The following is a 27,892-nucleotide window of genomic DNA, read 5'->3' as shown; positions in this document are numbered from 1 at the left end:
TTGTTGTAGCTTGTTCTTGTTTTAGTGGGCCAGACACAATTTCCAAACCTATAAAAATGGGCTTTCACCTTAACTTCATCTGGGCCATTTCTTTATACACCCTCGTATGCATCTTCTTAGATAGTTCAAATATCAAACTATCATTGTGTTCTTTCATAGTTTTTGGGATGCTCACTACAAGAAAATAGAAACCAGATTTAGAGATAAAAAAATAATTAGTTATGACTAAATTAGAGACCATTTTAGAAATTAAAAAAATTTTTGTTTCTAAATTAGTTTATATTATCGTTAAATGATTTTTAAATTAGTATCTAATTAATTATCAAAATTTTTGCTATCAATTATTTAGATTCTAAATTAGTTACAAGGTTGTTTTTAGAGGCTTAATAATGAAAAGTATTATGTATAAGCTAACATGGTTGAAGACATATGATATTTTCTTGGTGTTTACAAGCCTTGGCCAATGAAATGTGCTGTGCTATAAAACAACTTGACATCAAAATTCCAATTTTCAATAGTGAAAAAGTCACATGAAAGTCCATTGTCCTTTTGTGTGAGATGTTGATATTACTCTTGCTTCTTCATTGGACAAGTTTAAGGATCATAATCACATTATTAAATGATGCATGCAACATAGTTTTTCACATTTGTATTAATCATTATGGGATTATGAAATGCAAAAGTGGTAAGGTTTATAATGATAAAATTTACTCACAGTTGGCAGCAACTATGCTATGGTTTTTGAATTGTTGGACATTGTTTATTTTTTATATATTCCATGTGTAATGAGTCCAAAGGAAAAAGATGGAGAATATAATAGAATATAATGGTTCCAAGCAAACACGCCTCAGAATTTTAAAATAATTATCCAAATATTAAAATATCAATTTTTTTTATTATATATTTGAGATATGTCAATAATACCATTAATATATATATATATATATATATATATATATAAACTCTTCATTATATATTTGAGATAATTATACCATATTATATTAACAAGACTATTCTTCATTCAAACATTATTTTGATATTTAACTAATTTTAATCTAGGTCAGTCAATGAGACCTAAATTTAATAAATTTGTTTCTTGAAAATTTGTTAATTTTATTTACAAATGAATTACTTAAAATAATTTATAACTTATTTACTCATAATTATGTAACTTGTAGATTTTGTATTTGTTTAAGGTTTGTTACTTTCGAAAATACTTTTTATTTATTTATTTTTTAGAGTACATTGTTGTGCAGCAAATCACTAACTTAAGAAAAAGGGTATTAGTTAGGAAATCTTTAAGGTATGTTATCTTTTATAAAAAAATTTATATTTATTAATTGAATGATTTATAATTTATTTACTAACGATTTTATATTTCACACAATTTTGTATTTCTTTTCAAATTTTGTTTGTTACTTTAAATATTTTTGTGTGCATAGTATCATGGAACAAATGAACTAACACGAGATAAGTCGCAATAGATTTAAATTCATTAAAGGTGTGATATATTTTTCTATTTTATTTCTATAAAAATTTTACTTGAATTAGTTTATAAATTATCTTTTCATAAATTTGTAACGTTTAGAGTTTTTGTTTTTTTTTTCATATAATTCTGTTGCTTTGAAAAAATTCTCATCAGTATTTATTGTTAATAATTCTGTTATGTTGTTAAAAAAAACACAATTTAGTGTACTTTTGGAGCATTCTTTTGTTTCATGGAGTAAGACACTAACATTATTCTTTTTTATAAATTTGTTACTTGAAATAATTTTTTTACTCATAATTCTTTAACCTAAAATTTTTATTTATTTATTTTGTTACTTGAAAGAATCTTCAATTTATTTAACTTCTTGAACATTCTTTCTCATTCTCATGAAGAAGAAATAAAGTAAATAAAGGAATGTGACAATAACCATTAAATCTTTAAAAATACTTTATCTTTTTTTCTTCTTCATCTTATCTATATAATTCTTACTTGAATTAATTTATAAAGTATTTACTAAAAAACTTTAACTAGTAGAATTTTGCATTTATTTTGTTTATGTGAAAAGTTTTCAATTTATTTAACTCTTGGAGTAAAATTTTGTATTATATTGTGAAAGAAATTAACTCAATAAAGCGGAGGCAACAACTCCCTAATCTTGGAAGGTACATTATTCTTTTTACTTCATTTTGTCCATAAATTTATTGCATGTTATATATTTAATAATTTATTTACTCATAATTATTTAACTTGTAGAATTGATTATTTGTATTGTATTCTGGATTAAATAAACTAAATCAATGAACATGATAATAACTAGAAAATATTACACCCATATATAACTTTCCTTTTAAAAATATAGAATTATATGGTTGGTATCATTTTTAGATATGATGATAAAAAGCAAGACCAAGTCTAGTTGAATGAGTAGAGAGGGATTGTTTGGCAAAGGAGTTGAGCATTAAATAAGAGAAGGAAGCCCATAGCATCCATCTGTAAGATCATCATTTTAAGATTGTAAAATGGATCAATGCATAGCAACATACATACTCTCAAAAACCCAACCTCTCTCTTACTTTTTGGCCTATATTTATATTCAAGAGTAATCTTATACTATATTTTTAGTAATACTTTCTGAAAATATAAATAAAAAACATATTGAAAAAATGTATTAAATAAGATTAATAATTATTATAAAGCCAAAAATACAGGATTTATAATCAAGTTTATGTTATATTTTTTGTTAATTCATAATTTTTTTTTATGATAAAAAATCAATCATCACATTTAAGGTATTATCGATTTTAAAAGTGAGTACTCCATTATAATTTATTCTTAAAAAGTGTTAATTGATAGGATTGGAGTAAGAAATACAGTACAAGAAAATAATGAAATAGAAACCAATTTTTAGATACCAAAATAATTAGTTGCAATAGTAACTAAATTGAAAACCATTTTAGAAACTAAAAAAAAATTGGTTTTTAAATTAGTTTCTATTATTGTTAAATAGTTTCTAAATTGATATCTAATTAGCGACCAAGGTTTTAACTACCAATTATTTAGTTTCTAAATTTGGTCTCTAAAACCTTGGTTGTTAAGTAGGTACTAATTTAGAAACTATTTAACAATAATAGAAACTAATTTAGAAACCAAAATTCTTTTTAGTTTCTAAAATGGTCTCTAATTTAGTTACTATTGCAACTAATTATTTTGGTTTCTAAAAATTGATTTCTATTTCATGATTTTCTTGTAGTGATAGTATATAAACTACTATTGATCTCGACTTTTAAATAATGTGATACTATCTCGACTTTTAAATAATGTGATACTATCGTATATATTCATAGGATCGAAAGAATACTTAATTTATTTAAGATTATAGAAAGACTCTTATCATATTAACATCATATCCAATTGTATCAAATCCTACTTATGACATTACAGATCTTCTCAATCTGAAATGTAGAGCTTTAGAAGTTCATTCAGATCCAAATTATGACACCATAATAATAAAATAAATTAATAAGGAGGAGGGACCAGGAGAAAGAACTATGATTCCCTATACATCGGATCTGCTGCTCTCTTTGAATGCTTCCTCATATGCCATCTCCCTTCCCCAATTATTATCTTCAACACATATCAGTTGGATAAGATAAGAACCCTTTCCAATTATTTTTCCAATTTAGTAGCAGGTGCCAGCAGGGACATTTTATGAATGCTAAATTAGTCAAAATATAGTGATATTTATAGATTCACAGCAGAAAAAGAAATGAGTACAAAAGCAACTGAATGCTCCTCGATCTTTCCTGGTATTATTACTTTGTTGCATGAAACACAAGTTAAGGCAGTGATATTTTCATCATTTGCACAACACAGTTGGTGACACAGAATTCCAATGAACTGTGACAAAACAAAAACAGTTTAAACTATGTGCTTGTCATAATATCTGTTTATTGTAAGACTATTTAAAGGATGGTAGAAGGAACAGTGAAATAAAATAGATTCTCTATTCACAAATTAGTATCAGAGTTATGAGTAAAACCAATAATCTGTTACTATCTGAGTTAGTTAACAATAACAAGAGTAGAGGGTATTGTTTATAGATAGTGTAAGGTAGAAGATGGTTGATGATAAATGCAGTGTATGGGGAGAGTTAGTCAAAGAGAATATAGGATGGAAAGCAGTTGAGGAACTAAAAAGCAAGAGTGACTAGAAAAACAAAGAGAAGAGGGGACAGAGTTTTGTGTTGATGTGTACCACAAAAAAAGTGATATGATAGAGGAAATGAGATTGAGAAAGGAGGACCCATTTGCCTTTAGCTGTGGTATTGGGTAATTTTGAAGTGTATGTATCCAACTGCTACATAGGAAGAGGGGACCTAGAGAGAGAGAGAGTGAAGAGGGTGGAAGATAGAGTTGAAAGAGACATGAACCAAAAATAAAGTTAGAGAGATTTGAAGAGAGGCCCCATTTGGTGATAATGGAAGTTGCCTTCATCCTCTCTGGACTTGTTCCTACCAATCTCAAATTATATTTCCTCACCTTTACCTTCCGCTATTGCTTCAAGCTTCAAATCGCACCATAAATTTCCAACCAAACCATCATTTCCTGCTTCCAAATCACACTCTTGCTAACCCTTCTCCTCATCATACTTCATATCTTTTACCAACAATTCACCTATCATTAACATTATACCACAATCCGTCATCTCCTGCTTAATTTGTCTCATTACAATAACTAAACACCCATCACAGCTCACTAAAACAAAAAAATCTCCCATGTTTAGCAGCTAATTATGAGGTCAATTATGCAGACACACTATTCTTCTTCACCCATCAATCCCTTTCCTTAAAGTGGAACCTCAAATATTTTTAGATTATATATGTTTTCTTTATCAAACATAAGTAACCGGTTGGAATAGACCTGTATCCATAATTCAACATCGGTATATGCTGGAACTTTCCCATCTGTTGCAAATTTTTTATTCTAGGTGCATTCTTATCCAATTTAACTAAGATGAAAACACATAATTGTGTTTATTCATTTTAATTGTATGTTTGAGGCGAGATGCAAATGAAATATATTGATTGGTGGACTGTGGGCATATCAATACATTCTTTGACAATATATACAAACACTGCAAGTACTTTTTTGTTTGAGGAATAAGAGATTAGAAAGAAATTGTATAATTGTGTTAATTACAAAGTTGATTAGTTGAAAGAAGAAAGGGATTGCTACATCTAGAAGAGGACGAGGAGAAGACTTTGATCCTTTTTAGAAGAGAATCTTAAGCTGATGCTGCAAAACTTCCTCCACTCTTCTCACTTAGCAGGAAAAAAACTAAAAGAGAGTGAAAACAAATAAGTAAAACAAAATGGAAAGATTTTTTAGTTGGAGTAAAGCAGAGTGAATGAAAAACTTGAATCATGTGCTTGATTAAGAAAAACTATACAGTAATGATTATTTGATCGGACATGTGTGGTTGCATAATTCATTATGATACGGTGATAATCCACTATGCATCATATTTGACTATATAATTAATTATGTAAGCACTTTTAACTTGTTTCTAGTTACTCAAACACTATTCATAATAGGTTTTCTATATTAAAAAAAAGGGTAATTTACACATAAGACACACCAAATTCATCCCTTTTTATCTCATTACATAAGCTTTTTCTCCATACAAACACAGGCTTATTGTTTGTTTACATTTTTTATAAAAATAAAATCCAACTTTTTTTGGAAAGACTATAATTAAAATTCATAAACTAGGTTTAACCAAAACTGGATTGAGTTAGAGTCTTAATTCCATTAAACAAATTAATCGCAGCTTTGTTTTAAGGTGCCAGTGCGAAACACTGCCGTTTGGAAGAGTTGGACACGCCCACGTGGCGGTCATATCAGTGGGCCCCAAGGCACAGCCTCGGTTATGGTTACATCAATACACCTTATGTCCCACTCTCTCTATCTTAATTATTCCGGCCATATTTTTTTATTTCCTTTTATTAATTATACTAATAATTAAAAAAAGGAAATAAAAAAAGAAATGAATTTCCCTCCCTTTATATCTTACCCACTCTATCTCTGCACATCCTTAACAGTGTTCCAGTGTTTCTCCCACACTGTGTTCTCAACTTCCCCGTGACCCTACGTGGTTTTTTCTTTTTGTTTTCCACACACACCGCGTGGCGCGTACTTTCGGCAACGTAGCGGTGCCTAATCCTTAGGAATAACGAATAACCATAACAACCTCAACATGTTGCATTGTCTGAACGGTTCGGGGAATCTAGGAGCCAGTTGTTCGGACATGACAGTTTTGGAAAGACAAAGGGAAGCAACCATCAAGTGGCAACACCACCATCACGACAATCACCACCCTTACTTTTCCGCAACGGAGTTTCACGTTAACCTCGTTTTCTCTTCTTCTCCCAACAATCTTCCTCAGAGTCAGGGCTCGCTCATGGCGCGTGACGATTCCGCGCTTGCTCAGGTCTTGGCTCATTCTCTCAAACCCGACCCGGCTCTCTGCCCCGAACTCGACTCTGGATTCGGATCTTCTTCCGTTATTTTACCCAAGGAAAGCAACAAGAAGAGGAAGGCGCAGAACTTCAAGGTACTTGCGAATGCTGATAGAGGTTATGATTCGGTGTGGTGTGGACTATGGTAAGGCAATCGTGACGTTTCGTTTTTTTTTTTTTTCTGATTTTGTTTAGATTGCTGCGGAGAGTGATAACAAGGACAAGAGAGTGAAAGTGAGTGGCGAGGAAGGAGAATCCAGAGTGACGCACCAGAGCAGCAACAGAAATGGCAAATCCAACGCAGTTAAGAACAACAGAGAAACCTCTGCGGATTCTTCCAAGGATGATTCGAAAGCGTCCGAGGTTCAGAACCAGAAGCGCGAGTACATTCATGTCCGAGCGCGTCGTGGTCAAGCCACTGATAGTCATAGCTTAGCTGAAAGAGTGAGTGAAAAAAAAACTAGCATATTAAACGATGCGTTTTGATTCTAGTTGTGTTTGTTTAATGCTGAGAGTTTTGTTCTGTTTGGTGCAGGTTAGAAGGGAGAAAATTAGTGAGAGAATGAAGTATTTGCAAGATTTGGTTCCGGGTTGCAACAAAATTGCCGGCAAAGCTGGAATGCTTGATGAAATCATTAACTATGTTCAGTCTCTTCAACGACAAGTTGAGGTTAGAGTTTGTTGGTCCAACCTTTGACATTGGTCCCTGTGAAATTAATTAGGCTCTACACGTTTCATAATAATCTATCTTAGTATGAGATTTAAATTTAGCAGTAAAATGTTCAGCTATTTTATCAAACATTGTTATTGTAAAAAATATTAAGTAAAAATTAAAATTAAAATATGTTGACGAACAAATAAATGAATCATTTCAACCCTTTAAATATTATTGATATTAAGTAAGTCGATTTGAATTTGATCCATATTTAAAAAACAAAAGATTTTTTTTTTATACAATCCAACCATTAACTGATAGTGGAATGTGTTGAATTTTATAGCGCGTGACTTATTTGACAATGTTTATAACTCCATGCAGTTCTTGTCAATGAAATTAGCGGCTGTAAATCCAAGCATTGACGAACTATTTGCCAGAGAGGTATATAACTCAACATTTTTCTCCTTTTCTATCAGTTGGATTCAACACACAGCTTCTTGACATGTTTTGATATACTCAAAATTACAAATAATCACAAAACACTACAGATACTAATGGTGTGGGAGACTTTATTTTAAAACCTAGGATTATGTTAAAAACATAAGAATTTAGAACTTGCATAAGAAATTATGTTGATGACATAACTGTTTATGTTTGATTGCCACAGGTGTTTCCTTCTTTATCTCAAGGTTTACCCAACATTGGGATGGCATCAGATATGAGAATGTGCAACAACCCTTCGTATCTTCAGTTGAATCCAACACAACCACATGGATCATGTTGTGGTGGATTAATAAATAACGTGGGGATAAGCCCTCCCAATATGGGACTTCGAAGGAACATTAGTACTACACATGTACCTTTGTCCGAAGCGTTTCTTGACTCCTCCTGTTTCACCGTATGTTTCCCTTTTGTGTATGCAATTTGTAATGTTCTTCTTGTTCTAATCATTACTCTTCTAATGTCTAATAACTACGTGCACTGCAGCAAATTCTACCCTCTTCAAATTGGGAAGGTGATTTTCAAAGCCTTTACAATGTTGCTTTTGATCAAGGGCGAGCAACATCCTTTCCTTCTCAACCATTTACAGGTACCTACAAATTTATGACTTGTATCTATTTATATATTATGAAATATTTTAATTTTTAGTTATATAAAATCTTTAATAAAAAATATTGATAAGTTTTTTTAATTAAAATGATTTTTTTTAATCATTTAGCCATCAAGCCAGTTGTCACTTTTATTTGCTTCTTACATCACTTTCCCACCACTTTCATATACCTAAAAAGTGGTGGCAAAGGTGTTTGCAGCTTGCTCAATAACATTAAAAAGATCAATGCTAATTGCCATGTATATAACAAGTTGTTTTGATACAAGACAAAAAAAAATTTAGTTATGAGATTGCAAGTGAATTATGTTTGGTGAAGTTAATTGTTTTTTTGAGATTCATGATTGATTGTAAATATGGTTTTATACATGTGCAGGTGCAGTTGAAAGTAGCAATCCGAAGATGGAGATGTAAACCAGATCATCCATTTTGATTTGTTGGAATTGCTCTCTCCAAAAGGGTTTATGGAGATTTTTTTTAAGTACATAACATATATTTGTTGTATACTACTTGGTAGAATAAATAATAAGATCATATTAATGTCACATGTGTGACTGGCTACCTAATCCATTATACATTAGGGTTGATGGCAACCTGCCACTGCTTTTTTACCCTCTCTTTATGCTAAACTAAACCAAACAGTAATAATATATAATATTAATAAAAATACTAATAGTAATAATATTAGTAGTAATAAATCTACTTAAAAGAATACTCACACTAGTGAAATGGTTGGACAAAATATAATATTTTAATGCGGAAAATGGATACCATTTCCACTTTAATAAGAATATAGAGAATGTGATTTATTCTTGAATTATTATAAAAAAAATATGAATAGTATTTCAATATTTTATCATATGATCGGTGTATTTACAGATTATAAAATTTTTACTTTTATCAAATTATCTTTCGTCTTTTATTGAATACTGAATTTTTTTGTCAACTTTTCGTACAAATATAAAGATTGATTGAGATGAAGTGTAAAGATATAGATTAAATACTTTATTTTTAAGAAATAAAATGTTGCGGACTTTTTTTGGGGGAGGTTTTAGCTATTTTGACATGATTTAATGGTCAAGATGATTTATTATGGCAAATTCTTCCTACACCCAATTTTCTTGGACCTGCTCACTACATAATTTGAAATTTATGAAAATATTCTTTATTCTGAAAATGAAAATCTAAAATTGGAAATAATACATTTCAGAAAAATGAATTCGGAAGAGATTATTATATTTAAAAAATAAAAAATTCGAAATAAAATTAAAAACTCAAAATTCAATTATGGAAAGAAAAATCCATAATAAAAAATTTCGTTCAAAAAGAAAAAAAATTCTAGAATACTTACATGTGATAAAATGGGTTGGGCTGTTCGACTTATTCTTAACTTGTTAGCCCAACCCACTCTTGACGCGAAAATAGAATGGGCTAAATTGAATATTAATAATCTAAGTTACAATAATATTATATATTTCTATCATTTTAACTATTTAATATAATATATAAAATTAATATTTTGAATTATTTTTTATTTATATTTTAATATTTTTAAAAATTCATTAACTGGTGAATTAAAATTATTCACTCAATTTACCATCTCTAGTTATATTACCATAGAACATAGGATAGAATGGTGGTTAATATTTTATTAGGGATTGGTAGGATTTGTTCAAAAATATATTTTTTCAAGTTACTTGAGAATAAAAACATCTGAAGAAACCGTTAAAGAACACTGTAAAATGCTGATAAAAAAAAGGAATGAGGTGTTGGAGAAAGGTATGAAGTGTTGGGAAAAGGTATAGGGGTGCAAGTGGAAAAATAAATCCTCTTAAAACTTGAGTAACTCTGGGCTCAATTTTATAGGTTGAAGTGTGACCGGGGTTTCTCTTTCCACCCCATAATTTTCTTCTACACTTCATAAATATATATTTTATAAATGATCAAGTTTTTTGCGTTTGTTTTTTGTTTGGACTTTTTTATCTATTAATCAAAGACTAATTTAAAATATAAAATATTAATAGTTAAAATTTTGATAATTAATTTAAATATTAATTTAAAAATAATTTTATTAATTTTTATTAATCACAAAAAATCACTTTAAATATAAATATTTTTTTTAATTTATAAAATAATATTTAGTTTAGTTAATTTTATTTCTAACTTTAATTATTATTTAATAAATTTATTATAGTGAGATCGACAAACAAGTTCTGGATACTTATTAAAATTTTTTGTCAAAGTTCTAGTTGAGTACAAGTGAATAACTTGTTTTTCTTTTTGACTAAACTCCGAAAATATCTCCTAAAATATCTGAATGTCAAATTTGACGCAGATGATGATGAGTGGACACAAGTCCATTTTTCAGGATTAAAATAATAATATATTAACAGTAAAAGTCACGTTCTATAATATAAATCATTATCAAATATGAAATTAAAATTAAAATTGGAAAACATATTTTTCGGATCAAACTTAAAATTTCAATTAATAATATTTATTAAATAAAGGATGAGTCCCTATGTTTAATTTATGAAATTTTCGAGTAAAAATAAAATTTTGTAAAATAGAACTGATAACTTAATTAACTCATGTACAAGAAAATAATTGTGGTTCTAAATAGAACATTATTTGCTCCAGCAACTTAGTTTGACAAAAACTTCTTTTGACAAAATACACATATTATAAAGTGTCGTGCGTGACGAAGACATCAAAGTTGTTTTTCTAGATCTTGTTGAGTAATTGTGGCGCAAGTTATCATGGTTTTTGCACCGAAGAGGAGTGTATTTTTCTTTTTATATTATGCTTTTTGTAGAAAAATTTTATTAGAAGGATTGAAAAGTAGTGTGCCGTTGATACTTTATAGTGGAGTATAAATGTTGCAATCCATGAATACGACTTTGTGTTAGAAAAGTGTCCTACATCATTAATACGATCAATTCATAACAAAAAAAAATATTTTACATGTTTGATTAAATGAGAAAAAAAGGATTTTAAGTAAAATCGTAAATGACATACACGATTTCAGTTGTATAATTTTAAATTAAAATCGTATAGGTTATCTATGACCTATTTAAAGTTTATTTTTTTAATAAAATAAAATAAAGAAATGAGAGTTGGTTGGTTGTTTTGGTTATTGTTATTTTATATTTTTGTTAGAATCTTACATAAAAACATTTCATAGTATATACTTTTTTATCGAACAACGTGACAATCTATTTCTATGTGCTTTGTTCTTTCATGAAAACTTGGATTTTGAGCTATGTATCTAGAAGATTGCAGTCCGCAAGCAAACATGTGTCAACAAGAACACCCAGGGTATATTTTCTTTGCAAAATATGTATTTCTTTACTAGATCGAGCATTTTCAAATCCGAGAAAATACTTAAGTTTTCCTAAATCTTTTTAATTTTAAAAGTATTGTCTAATTGTTGCATAACATGTTGTATGTCACTCACTGAATTTCCTGCAAGTATAATATCATCCAGATATGCAAGCAAAATAGTGAAAGCATTTGATGTTCTTTTTGATAAACAATGAATGATCAATATTTAATTGAATGAAACCAACCTTATTAAGAAAAGATAATCTTGCAAACTATTGTCTACTAGCCTATTTTAAACTATATAAAGATTTAGTTAGTTTGCATACATGTCCTGGTTTAGGAACTTCTATACCTAAAGGAGGTAACATATAAGCATCTTCTTCTAACTCACCATGATGAAAAACATTATTGACATTCAATTGTTGTAGATGTCCGTCTTGAATGGCGACCAAGGCAAGAAAAAGTCCCACTTCTTCATTACTTTTCTTTCCATGAGGAAGATTAGTCATGTACTAGGTCCTATTTGCTTAATAGTTTCAATCTCCTTCCTTATTACTTCTTGCCATTCAGGATACTGGATAACTTCATTGTAGCTTCATGGCTCATTATTGATAGATATATTTAATGTGTAATGCAGTTGTTTAAGAGACCATTTTTCATAACTAATATTAGACGATATAGAATGAGTGGCATTATTGATATTAATATATCTTGTATCAATGAATTGATAATGATAATCTTGCAAGAAAACAGAGACTTTATGATCTCTAGTTGATCGTCTAAGATTATCTTGGTTTTCTAAATTTTTGTTCACTAAGTTGAACAATTTCTTCATTATTATAAGTAACAAGTTCAAAAAGAAAATAAAAATAAAAATCACATTGTTGATCATTTTCCTTATTAGATTTATCCACCTTGTAGGAAAGATATGTTAAAAAAAATTATATTTCTGGAAACAAGAATCTGGCTTTAGCATCAAATAGAACATATCCTTTTGTACCAACTTCATAATCCAGAAACACATATTTTTTAGCTCTAGTATCAAGTATCTCTTTGAACTTGCTTTCAATTATCGTATTCCCGTTCAATTGTCTTGTTGCAAAACAATAAAAAAAATGTCTGTTAATAGTAGGTAAATGATTTAAAAGGATAATATGAGTCTTTAGAGTAACATAAGAATAATTTAAACTCTTTAAGAAACAAATCATGTATTCTGAATCTGTATACTTAACAACAATTTTCATCAGATTACATATACATCTTACATACGCATTGAGGAATTGACCGTAAAGATTCAAGTTCTTCCCATAATATTTTCAAGTCAATGAATAACTCCAAAACACTTCTCCCTCCTCCTTGCCTTATTCAATAGATTTCTTTGAATAAATTTTATTTCCCTATATTATTTTATTATTATTTCAATAGATTTAATCTTGTTTGTTTCTTCATTTCAAACAATACAAATCATAATATAAATAAAAAAATAACAAACTTCACAAATAATATACTTTAAAAACAAAACAAAACTTAAAGTTTCACTTTCATAAAACTCTCCCAACCTTTCCTATCTTATCCTAACAAATTCTCTCAGTTACAGTTAAAACATTTTCGCCTTTTTTTTGAGCAAATTTTTTCTATGAAAAAAGAAAACATCTTGTAGAAATATCTACAAAGAATTGTTCATATACCTTATTCTTTTTTAAGGATACTTTCATTCATTATGTTAGATATCAAGGAAAATCAATTCTGGTTTTAAAGAATACTCCTCTTTTGATAATTAATTAATTCTGATTTTTGGTTTTAATAATATAAAATTTTATTAAAAAAATACTAAGTAAAATTATACGTAACTTACACGATTTTATGTATAAAATAATACAACTAAAATCGTATAAATTATATACGACTTCACTTAAAATATTAACTTTTTATTTAATAAAGTTGTTAAAGTATTATACAACTCTTTTTTTACAAATAATCAAATTAATGATATACCACTTCCACGTAAACACTTTTTGACGCAAAATTGTATACATAAAATACGTCTTTCCCTACAAATTTTGTACAAGTGGTGCACAACTTCCGCATTTCCATAATAAAATAAATTTATACCCAAAAGTATAATGTCCAAAAATAATTACACTGATTTAGTGAAAAATCCCTTTAAGTATTAATTAGATTTTGTCTCACACCCTCCAACAAACTAATAGAATCAATGCAATACTTTATCATTTAATTATGGTGCACAAATTCAGTATCTCACTATTTAATTCCAAGTTGATATTAACATAAGTTTGCTTAATCGCAAAAATAATTTGTTAAAACGTGATTTTAATTCCTCCATTATTTTCTAAGTAAAAATATTTTATTTTTTTTAAAGTAAAAAAAATTAGCAGAAAAAAACACTCATGAAACCAATATATATATACATATATATATATATATATATATATGCAAATGATCATAATTATTTTAATTACGAACTAAAAAATGGTTTATTTGACTCCCATTTTCACATAATGCATCATGCATTTGAAAATGTTGAAAAACAAAGTTTAAGACTAGTACTCTTTTGGGACGTAGAACATTTAGATTCTAGACACAGCACAATTCAAACTTATATGCCATGCATTTCTTACGTTCAAATTAGAAGATTTTTAACATCAAAGTGTTTTTTAGAACTCCAAATTTTATTCATCATCCAGTGAAAAAATGACAAAAATATAGATAGATACAATGAGTGATATTAGAGAAAATAATAAGATGTTTTGATGGGTTTTAAAAAATAACATATATCTTAAATCAAAACACTAGTTTTTAACATTGTTCATACTCTAATGTCAAAAATTCAACCAAAAATAAATTCAATTGAAGATTCATAGCAAAGACATGGACATCTTCAATTACTATTTAAAAACGTACACTATTTTGACTGGACATTGAGAAAATGAGATTTTTCTACTTTTTCTCATCATAATTTTGATATGGATATGAATATTGATTCATAAGTAACAAATGCATTTAAGTGGTGTTCTTTAAGCATTCTATTTAATTTGTTGTCATAAAAATAAAATAAATAATAAATAATATGCAACTGTATGAAATTCAATATTAAAATAATCTTAACTATTTCAAAAATAAGTAATTTCCATATCAAGTAGAGTGTTTTATGAAAAAAGTTAATATTAATATCTTAATTCTCTATTATAAATAAAAAATTGAGATAAAACAACATATTTTTTTCATTTTTTTTTCTTTTTTTTTTCTCCTTTATTTTATCTCAATTCTTTATAAAGTTTTATCATAATCAGTATTTAGTGGACTTATCAAACCACTTGTTATCGAACTGTTATCGAATGACCAATGCACGAATTATTACTCTCGACGTGAAAGATGTGTTAGAGGTCTCACATCAACTAGATATTATAATATTTCATAGTATATAAGTGAGTACAAATTTTAACGTAAGTTGGTGTTAGTTGGTGTTATAAGGCTGACTTTAAATGTCTAAATGTCTAAATTTAGATATTTTTAATGATTAAGGATATGGGTAAAGGTTGTGATTTTTTCAGTATGTCGGCAAAACAACATTTTTCCAATCAAATTGCAGATAAATATTATTGTATATTTAAATGCAGAAACAATACACGTAAGGGAGCAAGACAGTGTATATATAAATGACTCCATTTGCGCATTCTTCATAGCAAATAAAGTTGCAAGATATATATTCCTTCTTCTCTAATCTTGCATAATCTTTGTGTGTTGAAACATTGTTTATTTCCAATGGAAAAGGTGGGCACTAGCAAGATTCTGATAATTGGAGCAACAGGGTATGTGGGAAAGTTCATGGTGGAAGCAAGTGCTAAGGCTGGTCACCCCACCTTTGCTCTGGTGCGAGAGTCCACTCTTTCTGATCCATCAAAATCATCCATCATTCAAACATTCAACACCTTGGGTATCAACCTCCTTTTGGTACGTAACAATTTGTTACATGCTCAATCTTTATCTATTTTCTTCTTCTGTTTTTGTTCAAGATTATTGCATCAGGTTTTTTCTCCTATTTTTTTTATGCAAAGTACTTAGTTTAATTGTGGGTTTGATGTATACACAGGGAGATGTACGTGATCATCAGAGTTTGGTTGAGGCGATAAAGAAGGTGGATGTGGTAATATCTATTGTGAGTCACACGCAGTTAGATGTTCAATATAAGATCATTTCTGCTATTAAGGAAGCCGGAAATGTTAAGGTACCTCCAAATTTACTGTTCTTGTTTTTCTCCATGTTTGCACCAAAATATGCACTTTCATGCAAACCATGATGATGCTTATAACTTTGTGATTGGAGTTCAATGTTACCATATGATTGGAAGAAAGTATTGTGGTTGTATTTCTTCGTGACAAACATGTTGGAGTTGTTGTGATGTAGTTATTTGTTTGCAGAGGTTCTTTCCTTCAGAGTTTGGAAATGATGTGGATCGAACTCATGCTGTAGACGAAGGACACAAGCTATTTGACACTAAAGTTCAAATTCGTCGAACCATTGAGGCTGAAGGAATTCCTTATACCTATGTGGTGGCCAACTTTTTCGCTGGACACTTCCTACCCACTGGGTCAGATCTTTTTGGCATAACATCACCACTTGATACTGTTGTTATTCTTGGAGATGGAAACACTAAATGTACGTAAACACACTTTTTTGCATGCATGAGCAGTTTATGTTTTTATACAAATTACGATTTGGTTAAGTTCAGTTTGATTTTGCGCAACTTCATGTTGTTATACGAAGAGTCTGATTCACCTTTTCACACGATTTGATTTTTTTTTTGTCTGGTTTGTTTTGTCTTTTTTGCACCCTGATTTTCATTTGGATTAAGAGTTTATATATCACAAATCTTCGTATCAACTTTTGTTTCGTCTACAGTTGTTCTTAATTCGGAAGAGGATGTTGCCACTTACACCATTAGAAGTGTTGATGATCCAAGAACCTTGAACAAAATTCTCTATGTCCGACCACCTGGTAACACCTTGTCATACAATGACCTTGTATCTCTCTGGGAGAAGCATCACAGTGAAATTCTCAAGAGAGTCTATGTACCAGAAGAGAAAGTTTTGAAGATTATTGAAGGTTAGTGTCAAGTGAATTATAGTGCATGTTCGACATGTGTCCTATTAGTTGAAAGAAACGTATGGTGAACTTGCTTCTTTCACTTCACAAAAATCATGTTCTTTGGTTAGCTTGAAATTATTGCGCAAAGGGCTTCTAAATATGTGTTTGTGCTGATAATTGCAATTTCTTGTTCTTGTAGAATCTTCATTCCCCATCGACATCGGTGTGTCAATTTGCCACTCTGCATATGTGAAGGGAGATCACACTAACTATGAAATCAAGCCTTCATTTGGAGTCGAAGCTTCAATGCTATATCCTGACGTCAAATACACCACTTTAGACGAGTTCATCCTTCATAATGATGCTTGCACGCCATTTTACGTGAACCAGTTTATAGTGATTAAAGATATATAGAATATTGATTAATTGGAAGGAGGGGTGAAAATTCTATGATACGTGTTGGTTTTGCTTAAAGATACATAAAACAGAGTTAGGATATACTTTCTTACTGCAAAACTTAGTGTCTGGAGATGCTAAAGCAATTCTAGTTCTGTCACATGTCTATTAATAAAATAAATGTTTGCTAGTGTTTATTATTGCCTCTTTTTTGTGTGGCAAGAGACTACTTCTTTTCTCATAAATGATTTATTGGCCGAAGCACGATTTTATGGATTTTACTGATTTCATTCACCTGTGCAAGGTACTAGGGTTGAGTTGTGCATCATCCAAGTTTAGGATATATTTTTTCTATATTCTCTAGAATTCTTCACTCACTCTTTTAATTTAAATAAATATTTTAAAATCCTGGTTAGCATCATGGAAATGGCCAACCCCAACAAAACTATGATGTCTTAGCAGATTCCAGGATGGAAGCTATACTAAAGACAATGAAAAAAATTTGTATTTTTATAAACCAATAAATGCTCAAAAAGAATAAAGGCTTGTCATCCTAACACTTTAATTATCTACAAACAATGATCATTGAAGCCATAACTACAATCATTAACAAAAGAAAGTTGAGACTGAGGTGCTATGTTGCACTAGTTTTGATTGGGACATGTCTTGGCTGAAATAAAGGGATGGAACCAACAATCAACAGCAAACAGAAACAGAACCGAACCTGGGTAGAAAATTTGTCTCGAGAAGTTGCAGCAAAAAACAAAAGGCTTGACCATGATGAGCACGAACTTTTTCAGGGAGACTCAAAAAGTGCTTCAGAGTTTTTTTTCCAGAAGCTAAAATAAATAGCTTCTAAAAAAATGTATATACAAAAGATCAAAAGTATCACAGAATTAATTTTTATTACCTTGTTTAAACAAATAGGACATATATGCAATAACCTTTAAAATTTGTCGTTTCACTTCCAACAAGAATTTCAGGTAATAAATAAGTAACCCAAATTCCCTCTGTTCTCATGTTAGAAACAAACCTCTTATGAATGGCCCTACTATTCCAAATCCAAGGGGCAACATGAATCAGTATTTGACAATCTATCCTAAAATTAACACTTCCATTTTCCTTTGCTGCAAATATTCATAACATGCCAAAAAATGAACCTGCGGCATTTTGTATCAAATTATAAGGAAATCACATTTCTTCTATCATCTATGTATATTGTATTGTACGTCCATTCCACAGTTGATCCAATTTAATAAAGATATATACTTTAATCAAGAACAGACAAAAAAAAATATATTACTATAACATAACATGCGTATATATATATATATATAGTGGCGATTTGGATGATGTTGAGGTGGATGGTGGGAAGGCAGGAGTAGGAACAAGTGGATCAGGGCCTGTCGTGGTGGCGAAACAAGTGATCGATCTAGAGCGAGAAAATTGGAAAAAGTGAAAATCAATTTTAAAAAACCAAATAGATCATAAAGAAAACGAATAACAAATAGGACTCACGCTTCGACGCTCAATCTCACCGGCGTCGTCGCGGTCGGACTCACACAACCCCGGCGGCGTACTCCCTCGTTCTCCACTCCCTCTCCCGCGCTGCGCTGGCTTCAACAAAAATAATTGGTAAGCAAAACATAAAAGTACCCTATTTACTAAAATAATAGTTGTCCAACACACTATTTCTATTAAACATTTGCTAAAATCGTGATCCAACCCACTACTTCTATTTAAAAATTAATAACAATAAAAAATCTACCACGACTTCAGTTAAAAAATTAAAAATAAAATACCTATGTGCAAAAATTATGACACAAATGACTTCCACAATTTCTTTATAAATAAACACTAAAACTTTAAAGTCATGACTTTAAACTCAAAATGGATTAAGGGATAATAGAATGAATTTGTATAAATGGTTAATTAAAATTTGTATAAATGAGATAATAGAGTGATATGATAGTTGGAAGGAAATTTATAAATTATTTGAAAGATTTAAAATGTAATTTTACAAATTTATCTTTATTATTAAAAAATATTTGAATATTGAATTATGAATATTTTTTTGTGTAGGTTTAAATTAATTAAATGTTTTTAATATATAATATGCATAATTAACTGTATTTTTAATTAAAAAATATATTAAAAAATATTTTTGTGTTAAATTGAAATAAAATTATTAAATATATTAAAATTTATGAAAATAATATTTATTATTATATACATTTTTTATTTTATATAAATATATAATTTTGTTGATATTATAGTTTTATTTTTATTTTTATTTTTCATTATTTATAATTGTATGTTGTTATTAATAGTATAATTAAATAATTTTGAAATTATTAAATAAATTTATGTAATATTTAATTTTTTATATTGTATATTATAATAAAATATATGTACATAGGTATTTAGGTTAAATATAAAAATTCTACGTGAAATCAACACAAATCTCTCCATTTGTGTGAGAAATGAAAAAAGACTATCACTTTTTCCTTCACTCACAAAATCACTAAAACAAACACAACAAACACCCTCTCCTTCCTCCTTCCCACCTTCCTCCTCCAACCTCCCTCATCCTACCTACCACCTCCTTCATAAACAAACCCAACAAAGTACCAAAATCGAGTTGACAAATTTAAAAGGTTAACTCGTCCTGCTTAAGTGATGATGGCCCACGAGACCCGATCACCTTTGGGTTGAACGTCCACACTATACTTTTGTAGTTGTGTGGAATATGAATTACTCTCTCATTTTTGCTCTCACCCTAAGATGATAGGCCATGAGATTGCTTAGTGTCGGGTGGTTCATGATCATGATCGTGTTCCTAGGCCTCAATATGAACCGACACGAAATCGCAACTGTTAGATTCATTTGATTTAACTGTGCAACTCCCAACGACTACTTTTTTGTAAAAAGCACACGTCACGTCTCTGTCAAGCATTAAATGCTTCCAACAGTCACATCTCGCCTCGAGAACTCCATCAGTTATTTTTTGACTCTTTAGAAATAAAGCTCTTCGAGCCTAGGGGCAAATGTACTGGTCGGTAGCGGACAAACCAGTCTCCAAATTGATGACTGACCACCCGAATGAAATAACAACAAAATGACGACAACAAACGACAATTACCAATATAATAGATAAAACAGATTAAACTGAATGTGCACTTCCCTGATATTAAGGACTCGCTACATATCGATTAACAACGGATCTCCAGCCCATAAAGGTCAAAAGCCACAAAGCAATACTGTAAATAAAGCTCTCAAAAGAAAGAGTAAGGTATGTTTTTCACATTCCACTAGAACACACTTTAAACATAGCACTAACTTTAGCGTCAAAGTGCAATCGCAAGTACATCCCGGTCGGCTAAGCATCAGCACGGAAGGAATGAGACTTAAGGACATTTGAAAATCACCGACACGTCAGCAATTCTATATCAAATCACATATATAATCTTTACTCATCATTATTCATACAAGTACATTAAGATATTTTTTAGTAATTTATTTAGTTTTTATTAAAATAAGTAAATCCTGGTTAGAAACATAACTCTGAAATGTATATGTTTTTACATAAATCTTGTATTAATTTAATTTTTTTTCTGAAGTCATTATAGGGAGCTCAATTTCGCATTGGTAATATTTAAAAAGTTTGTATAAATCACATTAAACCTTATCTACTAAAATCGTGGTCCATAACACGATTTCCATTAAAAAAAATTAAAAAAGCTTATATAAAAATCGCGATCGAGTCCACTATTCTATTAAAAAGTAAAAAAAAACAATAAAAGAAAACCATGTGAGTCACTACTTTTATTAAAAATAAAAATATATGTACTTAAATTATGACACAACTTATGACTTCTACTCAAAAATGACGATTTCAAAAGAAATAAAAACTTTTAATTACGACTTTTAATTTTTTTTTTAAATATCACAGTCGTGCTCTTTATGATAATTTAAAAAAATTAAATTACGTGTCTTAAATTTGACTTTCATATCAATTTTAAAAAACTTTTTTTTTAAATTAAACAAATTTAAATAAAGTATAATTTTATATTTTTAAATAACTTCAATGACTATCTGAAACAACATATAAACACAATATAAGATTGTACATAAGTACTTTGAAAATAGGAACAAATTTAGGGTGATAATGTAAGACATAACACTTTTTAATTTTGTGATCAAGTTTGACACAATATACTTCCATATCTCCTTAATATTCGCAGTATTTAAAAAAATAGTTTCATTATTTGATCACCAATCATCACAAACAATCACATCACTTTGAAAAAAAAAAATTACATTTTTCAGGATGAAAAAAATATTACTAGAAAATATACAAAAATGTTGGGAGAAGGTATAGAGTTATAGGAAAATTTGTGAAAAGGAATAGTTTTGATTCATCTTTAAACTATTTGGACCAAGGATAAAACTAAGACAATTTCTTCTTACATCATATCAATTTTGACATGAATCCTTATATTTTTTTAAATTTCCAAAATTATACTTTTTATGGATTTTAATCCAAAATAAAATAATAAATATAATTCAAAATTAAAAAATACAGATAAAATAGTCTGGAACACAAAATTAAAAATGCATTCCAGATTAAAATTTCTGAAAATAATAAATGAGTTTCAGAAATCAAGATATGGAATATTTCTTAATAAAAGATTATCTAAGGTTATTTTTATCATTTACGAGGAGATTTTTTTTGTCATTTCCAATAACAGATTTGGTTTATGTTGGAACTTAAAATTTGGATAAGTCAGGGCTCAATTTTATAGGTTGAAGTATGACGGGGTTCTTTTTCTACCCCATAATTTTATTCTATACCATAAATATATTTTTTTATATTAATTATTGTTTGGACTTTTCAATCATGTTTTTTTAGCGTGTAATTTCCTGTGATGAATAATATTTTTTTCACCTACGAGAAGCTTCTTTCTTCTTCATTTCTTCTTCATTCTCAAAAACATTTTCTAATGGATTGTTCTAAAAAGAAAAGAATAATCAACCAACAAGTTCTGCATATTTATTTTAAAAAAATGGTTAAACTTATGGTTACAAGTTTCTTTTTGACTAAACTCAAAATATCTCCTATAATATCTTAATGTCAAATGGAACATTGACTCCGAAGCTGACAGAAAGAAATTTTACGTGTTGTTTTCAGGATTAAAATAATAATATATGAACAGTAAAACTCATGTTCTATAATATAAATCATTATCAAATATGAAATTAAAATTTAAAATTTTCGGATCAAATTTAAAATTTCAGTTGATAATATTTAAATAAATATTAAAAAAACAATAAATAAAAATTAAATTTAAAAATTAAAATAATTAGTTACTATTTAACTATAAATTAGAGATATTTTATAAATTAAAAAAAAATTGATATACAAAATAAATTTTATTATTAATAAAATTTTATAAAATAATTTATGATTATTTTAGTCACTTACTATTTTATATTCTAATTTAAAAGTTAAAACCTTGGTTAATTGGATACCAATTTACAAACTATTTAACAATAATAGAAATTAATTTAGAAACTATTTAACAAGAACTCTGAAAAGTTGAAAACTTGGAAACGTTTAATAAAATCTAAACTACAATAATTTCTCAAGATCCTTGAAACAAAAAAAATCTATAAAAAGACACATGTCTCAAGGAGAAAGGGGAAATCTTCATAGAGTCTTTTTAGTAACATTTTTTTTGTAATTCTTTTGTTTTGCCACCTCATGGAAGACTAAACTTTTTTTGTTGTTTCCTTTGTAATTTTCCATTGAGTTACGAGGTTTTGATAAAAAAAAATTATTTATTTTTAATTATCTATAGCAGCTGTTCTAATCTTTTGGAAAACGGTTTCTTATGAAAGGTTGTACTTGAACGCATAATTGAGATAAACATTCTCATAGGGTATACGCATAGAACAAAGTGGATACTGATGCATGCTTTACTAGTGAATTTCAGTTGAATAAGATTGACACATGTTCAATCTAGTTTAATTCTATTGGAGGATTGAGAAAAAATTAATCTTTTTAAAACCTGTGAAGAATCAATGGTGGAAGAACTTGGATATCAATCAACTGTTTTTTTATTTGCTATTCTAATTTCTTTTATATGTTTTGCACAAATATCTCAACTCCCTTTTTATCATTACTATTATTGCTAACTTTATTGCTTGCAGATAGATTCAAAACATTGTTTACTACTTTTATTATTGGATTCGTTAGGAGACGACTTGAGATTATTTAACCACTTCTATACTATCATCTCTCTAGTGTTAAACAAGTCTACGCTAGAATCATCGTAGTTTGACAACAAAATAACAACTATCATTAGACAAAGCTTCTCTAGTTTAAACTTATTTTTCATAAAAAAAATAAAGTCTAACAATTATAATGATCAATAACAAATAAAAAATATGTGTCCATGTAAAGAAGAAACGTTGAAAGGCCCTAAAATATTAACATGTATCAAATAAAAATCATTCTATGAGCGATTGTAACTTTGTTTAAAGGGCAGTTTAGCATAGTATTACACATCAGAAGGAGTATTACTGGGACTAACATATGGAAAATCAGTATTTATGTTATGTTCTTATTTTGATATTTTTTTCTTAGATATTTTAGGGTTTCAATCAGCAAGATTTATGTACCCTCTCTGTTCAAGTGCTTTCAGAATGTAAAGACATTTTGCAATTCCACAGACCCAATCATCTTTAAGGTAGCGATGTCCTCGATGACACAATTCTCAAAAGAAAAAATTAGCTTGCAGTTAATAATATCCATAATTCATTGTATTGATATCAAATTAAAAGTAAATTGTGAAATATACAAAATGTACCGGTACACACCGGTCGGACGTGGCCGACCGACTGAATGCATAATAAATGCAAGGGCATTTATGTAACAAGCCAAAGTAGTTAAGATACACCCTCGAAAAATAAGGAGAACGCGCTTAGAGAAGATATGTTCTCCGGGCATTCCGGAGCACGACTGGCAAGATCTATCCACAACCACCCTGAGGCCAAGGGATAGAAAGCCCATTAGGCAACCCTATAAATACTGTGCTTAAGCCAGAGAAAGGTACGTTTTCATTCACTTACTAAACCACATTTAGAATCTCATACTTACTTGAGCGTCGGAGTGCCTTCGAAGGTACCCTCCCCCGCCCGACCGAAGGAGACACCAAGAAGGAACAACCGACCGAAAGAGAAGAAGATCAACACGTCAGCAGTTACACTACGTCAACCGACCGTGCCTGGGCCCCATCTCTCCACTCAGGTACAATTGGCGCCCACCGTGGGGCCGAGGCAAAATCTTCACTTTTTGAAGCTATAATGGTTGCGACAAGAAACAACAACGACGCTATGGCAGAACAGATGACTATGATTCAAACCCTCCAAACTCAGATGGAGGAACTGCGACAAAAGGGGATGGAAGACCATCGTCAACACGAAGAATATAGACGCCGCCAGGAAGAAGAAATCGCCTTATTGAGAGAGCAGAATGCACGACTCCAACGACAGGTCGATAATCCCGAACGAGAAGGCCAATCCCATATGGCCGACCGAACCGCCTCTCGCATACCTACACCGGCCGACACCAATCCTGCTTCCAGAGCTGAAACAGTCGAAAGAAAGTCAAGTAAAAGGGGTCATCCTTTTACAGACGAAATTATCACCACACCACTTCCTGACAAATGGAGAGGTCTCGCTATTAAACTCTATGACGGCTCGACCGACCCGGACGAGCATTTAAATGTCTACAAGACGCAAATGACTTTGTATACCACAGATAATAATGTGTGGTGTAAAGTATTCCCCACGTCCCTTCAGGGAGAACCTCTTACCTGGTTTACAGAGCTGCCTCCGAACTCCATTGACGACTTTGACATCTTAGCCGTAAAATTCTCCACTCAATATGCCACCAGCTGACCGCATCACATGTCCTCCATGTCTCTCCTAGCGGTACAACAAGAAAAAGGTGAATCTCTCAGAACCTTTCTAGATAGGTTCAACAAAGCATGTATGCACATCCGAGGACTCAAGCAGGAAGTTGCATTGCACCATTTGGTCTCGGCCATCCGGCCGAGTCGTTTTATTGAGAGTATCATCAAGAAGCCGCCTCAAGACATGGAAGACCTTCGAACTCGAGCAACCAAATTCATGCAAATCGAAGAACACATCGATTACCAGCAACGGTTCAAAACCGTCGGATCCGGAGTCCTCAAAGACCAAACCCCAAACAAAGAAGAGAAGTCAAGACCGAACGAACCGTCCGAACCACTCCAAGGTCCGACCGGAACAGAGGAGGCCGAATCCCCAGGTTTAACAGTTACACCCCCTTAACTGTGCCGAGGGGACGAGCCCTAGATGAAGCACTACAAACAGACTTAATCCCGATATTGAAGCAATATCAAACGCCACCGAATGCAGACACCGCTAAGCATTGTCAATACCCTCGAAACTTCGGCCACACGACCGAAGGATGTCAGGCGTTGAAGGACAAAATCGAAGAGCTCATCCAGGCTGGTCATTTGAGGCAGTTCGTCAAGAGGACAAGGAATTCAAGATCCCCACCACGGAGTACCGACCGTCCATCTCGTGGTGTCGACCGGTCATACCGTAACGATTACAAACGCCGAACTGATCATAGCCAGACTTCGCGGAAACGCAGTGAAAGCCCCGTTCGGCGTACACGCGCCCGCAACACAAGTCCCGACCGAAACGTCCGCCCTCGTCAACGAATCCGCGAAGTCATCAACATGATTGCTGGACCCGTTAACTTGGGCGAACCGAACCACGAAGCAAATTATATAGCCGGGGGCTTTGCCGGTGGCGGGTGCTCAAATTTCGCTCGAAAGAAACATCTCCGGAACATCCCGTCCGCTCATGCTACCACAAGGAGGCGTCCACACATACCTCCGATCACTTTCACTGACGATGACTTCACAGCCATAGATCCAGCCCAGGACGACCCTATGGTAATTGATAAGTGTCTAATTTCAGTAATATTTCATATTAAAATATAGGCACTTATGAGGATTTATTGCTAATTTACATATAAAATAATCCCTAATTTATGAATTTATACCTTTTTTACATTTTTTATGATCTTTATTTGAATAAGAGTATTTTATTCCCAAATTTGGTGTTAATTGCAGATTTCTGAGGAAGATTGGAGATTTGGATTAAAGATGAATGATTTGAGCCAAAAAGATAAAGATAGAAGGTCCCAGAATGAAAGAAAAAAAGAAAGAAAGAAAGATTGGGCCTTTTTATGTTTTATCATTTAGCCCATTAGCGCGACACAATAAACAACCTAACCCTAGAAAACTAGGATAAATAGAGGGCTAGAGGCTCAACCTTAGTGTGCCAGATTGAGAGGAAAACACCATAGAGTGAATTGTAACCCAATTGGGAGAATGGAAGGTGATAGAAGTATGCGTGGCTAATTCTACCCTTTGGGATTGGGAGTAATCTGCTCAAACTCTTATGTATTGAGGTGATATTTGATATATTAATATTCAGTTCTTGATTGATTATTGGTATTGTTGTTTTACTTTTAATTCTCCGTGACAAATTGAGAATCTTAAATCTGACCGGGAGGTATTTTTAGGGTTCGGACCTAAACAACAATACTTAACATATTTGAGTGCTAGGAATAGACTTGAAATGTTAATTGCTATTAAACGTCTGAGCTTCGTTCTAAGTTGTTCTTATAAGTATGCGAGGGATCGATAGTTAGGGAACATTCTTAAGGATTTTATATGCGAGGAATCGATATAAATGATTTTTATACGGGCATCAATTTCAATTAAAGAACTTAATATTAACATGCTAATCAAAATACATGAGAGTGAGAGAGATGAAACTTAATCCCAATTTTTCCAATTGAAGCAACTAATTCTTTGTTTGTTTTCTTATTGATCAGTGCCAACATAATCACTTCACACTCTTTTTTATTGTTCTGTTGTTATATTTAGCGAATATTGTACTCGATGATTCACTGTTCTTTGTGGGATCGATATCCGTCCTTAGGGACAATTATTACTTCTGACAAACGCGGTGCACTTGCCGTAAAAAGTCATCAGTAATCACTGTAGAAATTGACAAGTTCGCAATTGCCAAGACTTTGGTAGATCAGGGTAGCTCGGTCGATATATTATACTGGGAAATTTTCAAGAAAATGCGCATCCCAGAATCAGATATTCAACCTTATAACGAACAAATTGTAGGGTTCTCAGGTGAACGGGTCGACACTAAGGGGTATATAGACTTATATACAACCTTTGGTGAGGAAGACGGTCTCCACAAAACAATAAACGTACGATATCTTCTGGTGAACGCCCAAACTTCCTACAACATCCTACTCGGTCGTCCGTCCATCAACAGATTGAAAGCCATTGTTTCCACCCCACACTTAGCCATGAAATTCCCTTCGGCAAATAACGACATTGCAACAATCCATGTCGATCAAAAAACCGCTAGAGAATGTTATGTTGCGAGTTTGAAAAGTGAGCCAACTCGGCAACTCTACACGACCAATCCGGACGACCGACTCCCATAAAAACGAGGACGATCCCCCACTCGGCGTTCCGGACGGCACATGTCCCGTCGTCAGATGATAGCCCTTGTTGATCTCGACCCTCGTATGGACGATCCCCGTATGGAAGCAGGAGAAGACTTGCATCCGTTCCCGTTTCGCGATGATCGCCACACTACGCATATCGGCACTTCGCTGAAACCGGACGACCGAATGGCCAT

At 31.1% G+C, this 27,892-nt stretch overlaps 2 protein-coding genes and 1 long non-coding RNA gene across 3 annotated transcripts; 2 read left to right on the top strand and 1 right to left on the bottom strand.

Annotated features, from left to right (window-relative positions):
- Nucleotides 1–6,054: 6,054 nt before the first annotated feature.
- On the top strand, nt 6,055–8,814 carry LOC137827629 (transcription factor bHLH63). Its single transcript, XM_068633845.1, has 7 exons — nt 6,055–6,601; nt 6,702–6,950; nt 7,042–7,176; nt 7,543–7,602; nt 7,829–8,059; nt 8,149–8,251; nt 8,646–8,814. Exons 1-7 carry the CDS (start codon nt 6,245–6,247, stop codon nt 8,681–8,683), a joined length of 1,173 nt encoding a protein of 390 aa, XP_068489946.1. The 5' UTR covers nt 6,055–6,244; the 3' UTR covers nt 8,684–8,814.
- Nucleotides 8,815–15,284: 6,470 nt separating this feature from the next.
- LOC137830730 (phenylcoumaran benzylic ether reductase Pyrc5-like) lies at nt 15,285–17,291 on the top strand. The gene is made up of 5 exons (XM_068638229.1): nt 15,285–15,565; nt 15,705–15,839; nt 16,033–16,270; nt 16,514–16,717; nt 16,899–17,291. Exons 1-5 carry the CDS (start codon nt 15,377–15,379, stop codon nt 17,111–17,113), a joined length of 981 nt encoding a protein of 326 aa, XP_068494330.1. The 5' UTR covers nt 15,285–15,376; the 3' UTR covers nt 17,114–17,291.
- A 972-nt stretch (nt 17,292–18,263) lies between these two features.
- LOC137830736 (uncharacterized) lies at nt 18,264–18,752 on the bottom strand. The gene is made up of 2 exons (XR_011084255.1): nt 18,614–18,752; nt 18,264–18,527 (listed from the first exon to the last, which is right to left on the bottom strand). It is a non-coding gene; the product is annotated as an uncharacterized lncRNA (long non-coding RNA).
- Between the last annotated feature and the right edge of the window lie 9,140 nt (nt 18,753–27,892).

This window comes from Phaseolus vulgaris, chromosome 11, assembly GCF_000499845.2.
Source record: "Phaseolus vulgaris cultivar G19833 chromosome 11, P. vulgaris v2.0, whole genome shotgun sequence".
In the NCBI taxonomy this organism is placed as follows: domain Eukaryota; kingdom Viridiplantae; phylum Streptophyta; class Magnoliopsida; order Fabales; family Fabaceae; genus Phaseolus; species Phaseolus vulgaris.
This window is presented reverse-complemented; position numbering and strand designations above follow the sequence as displayed.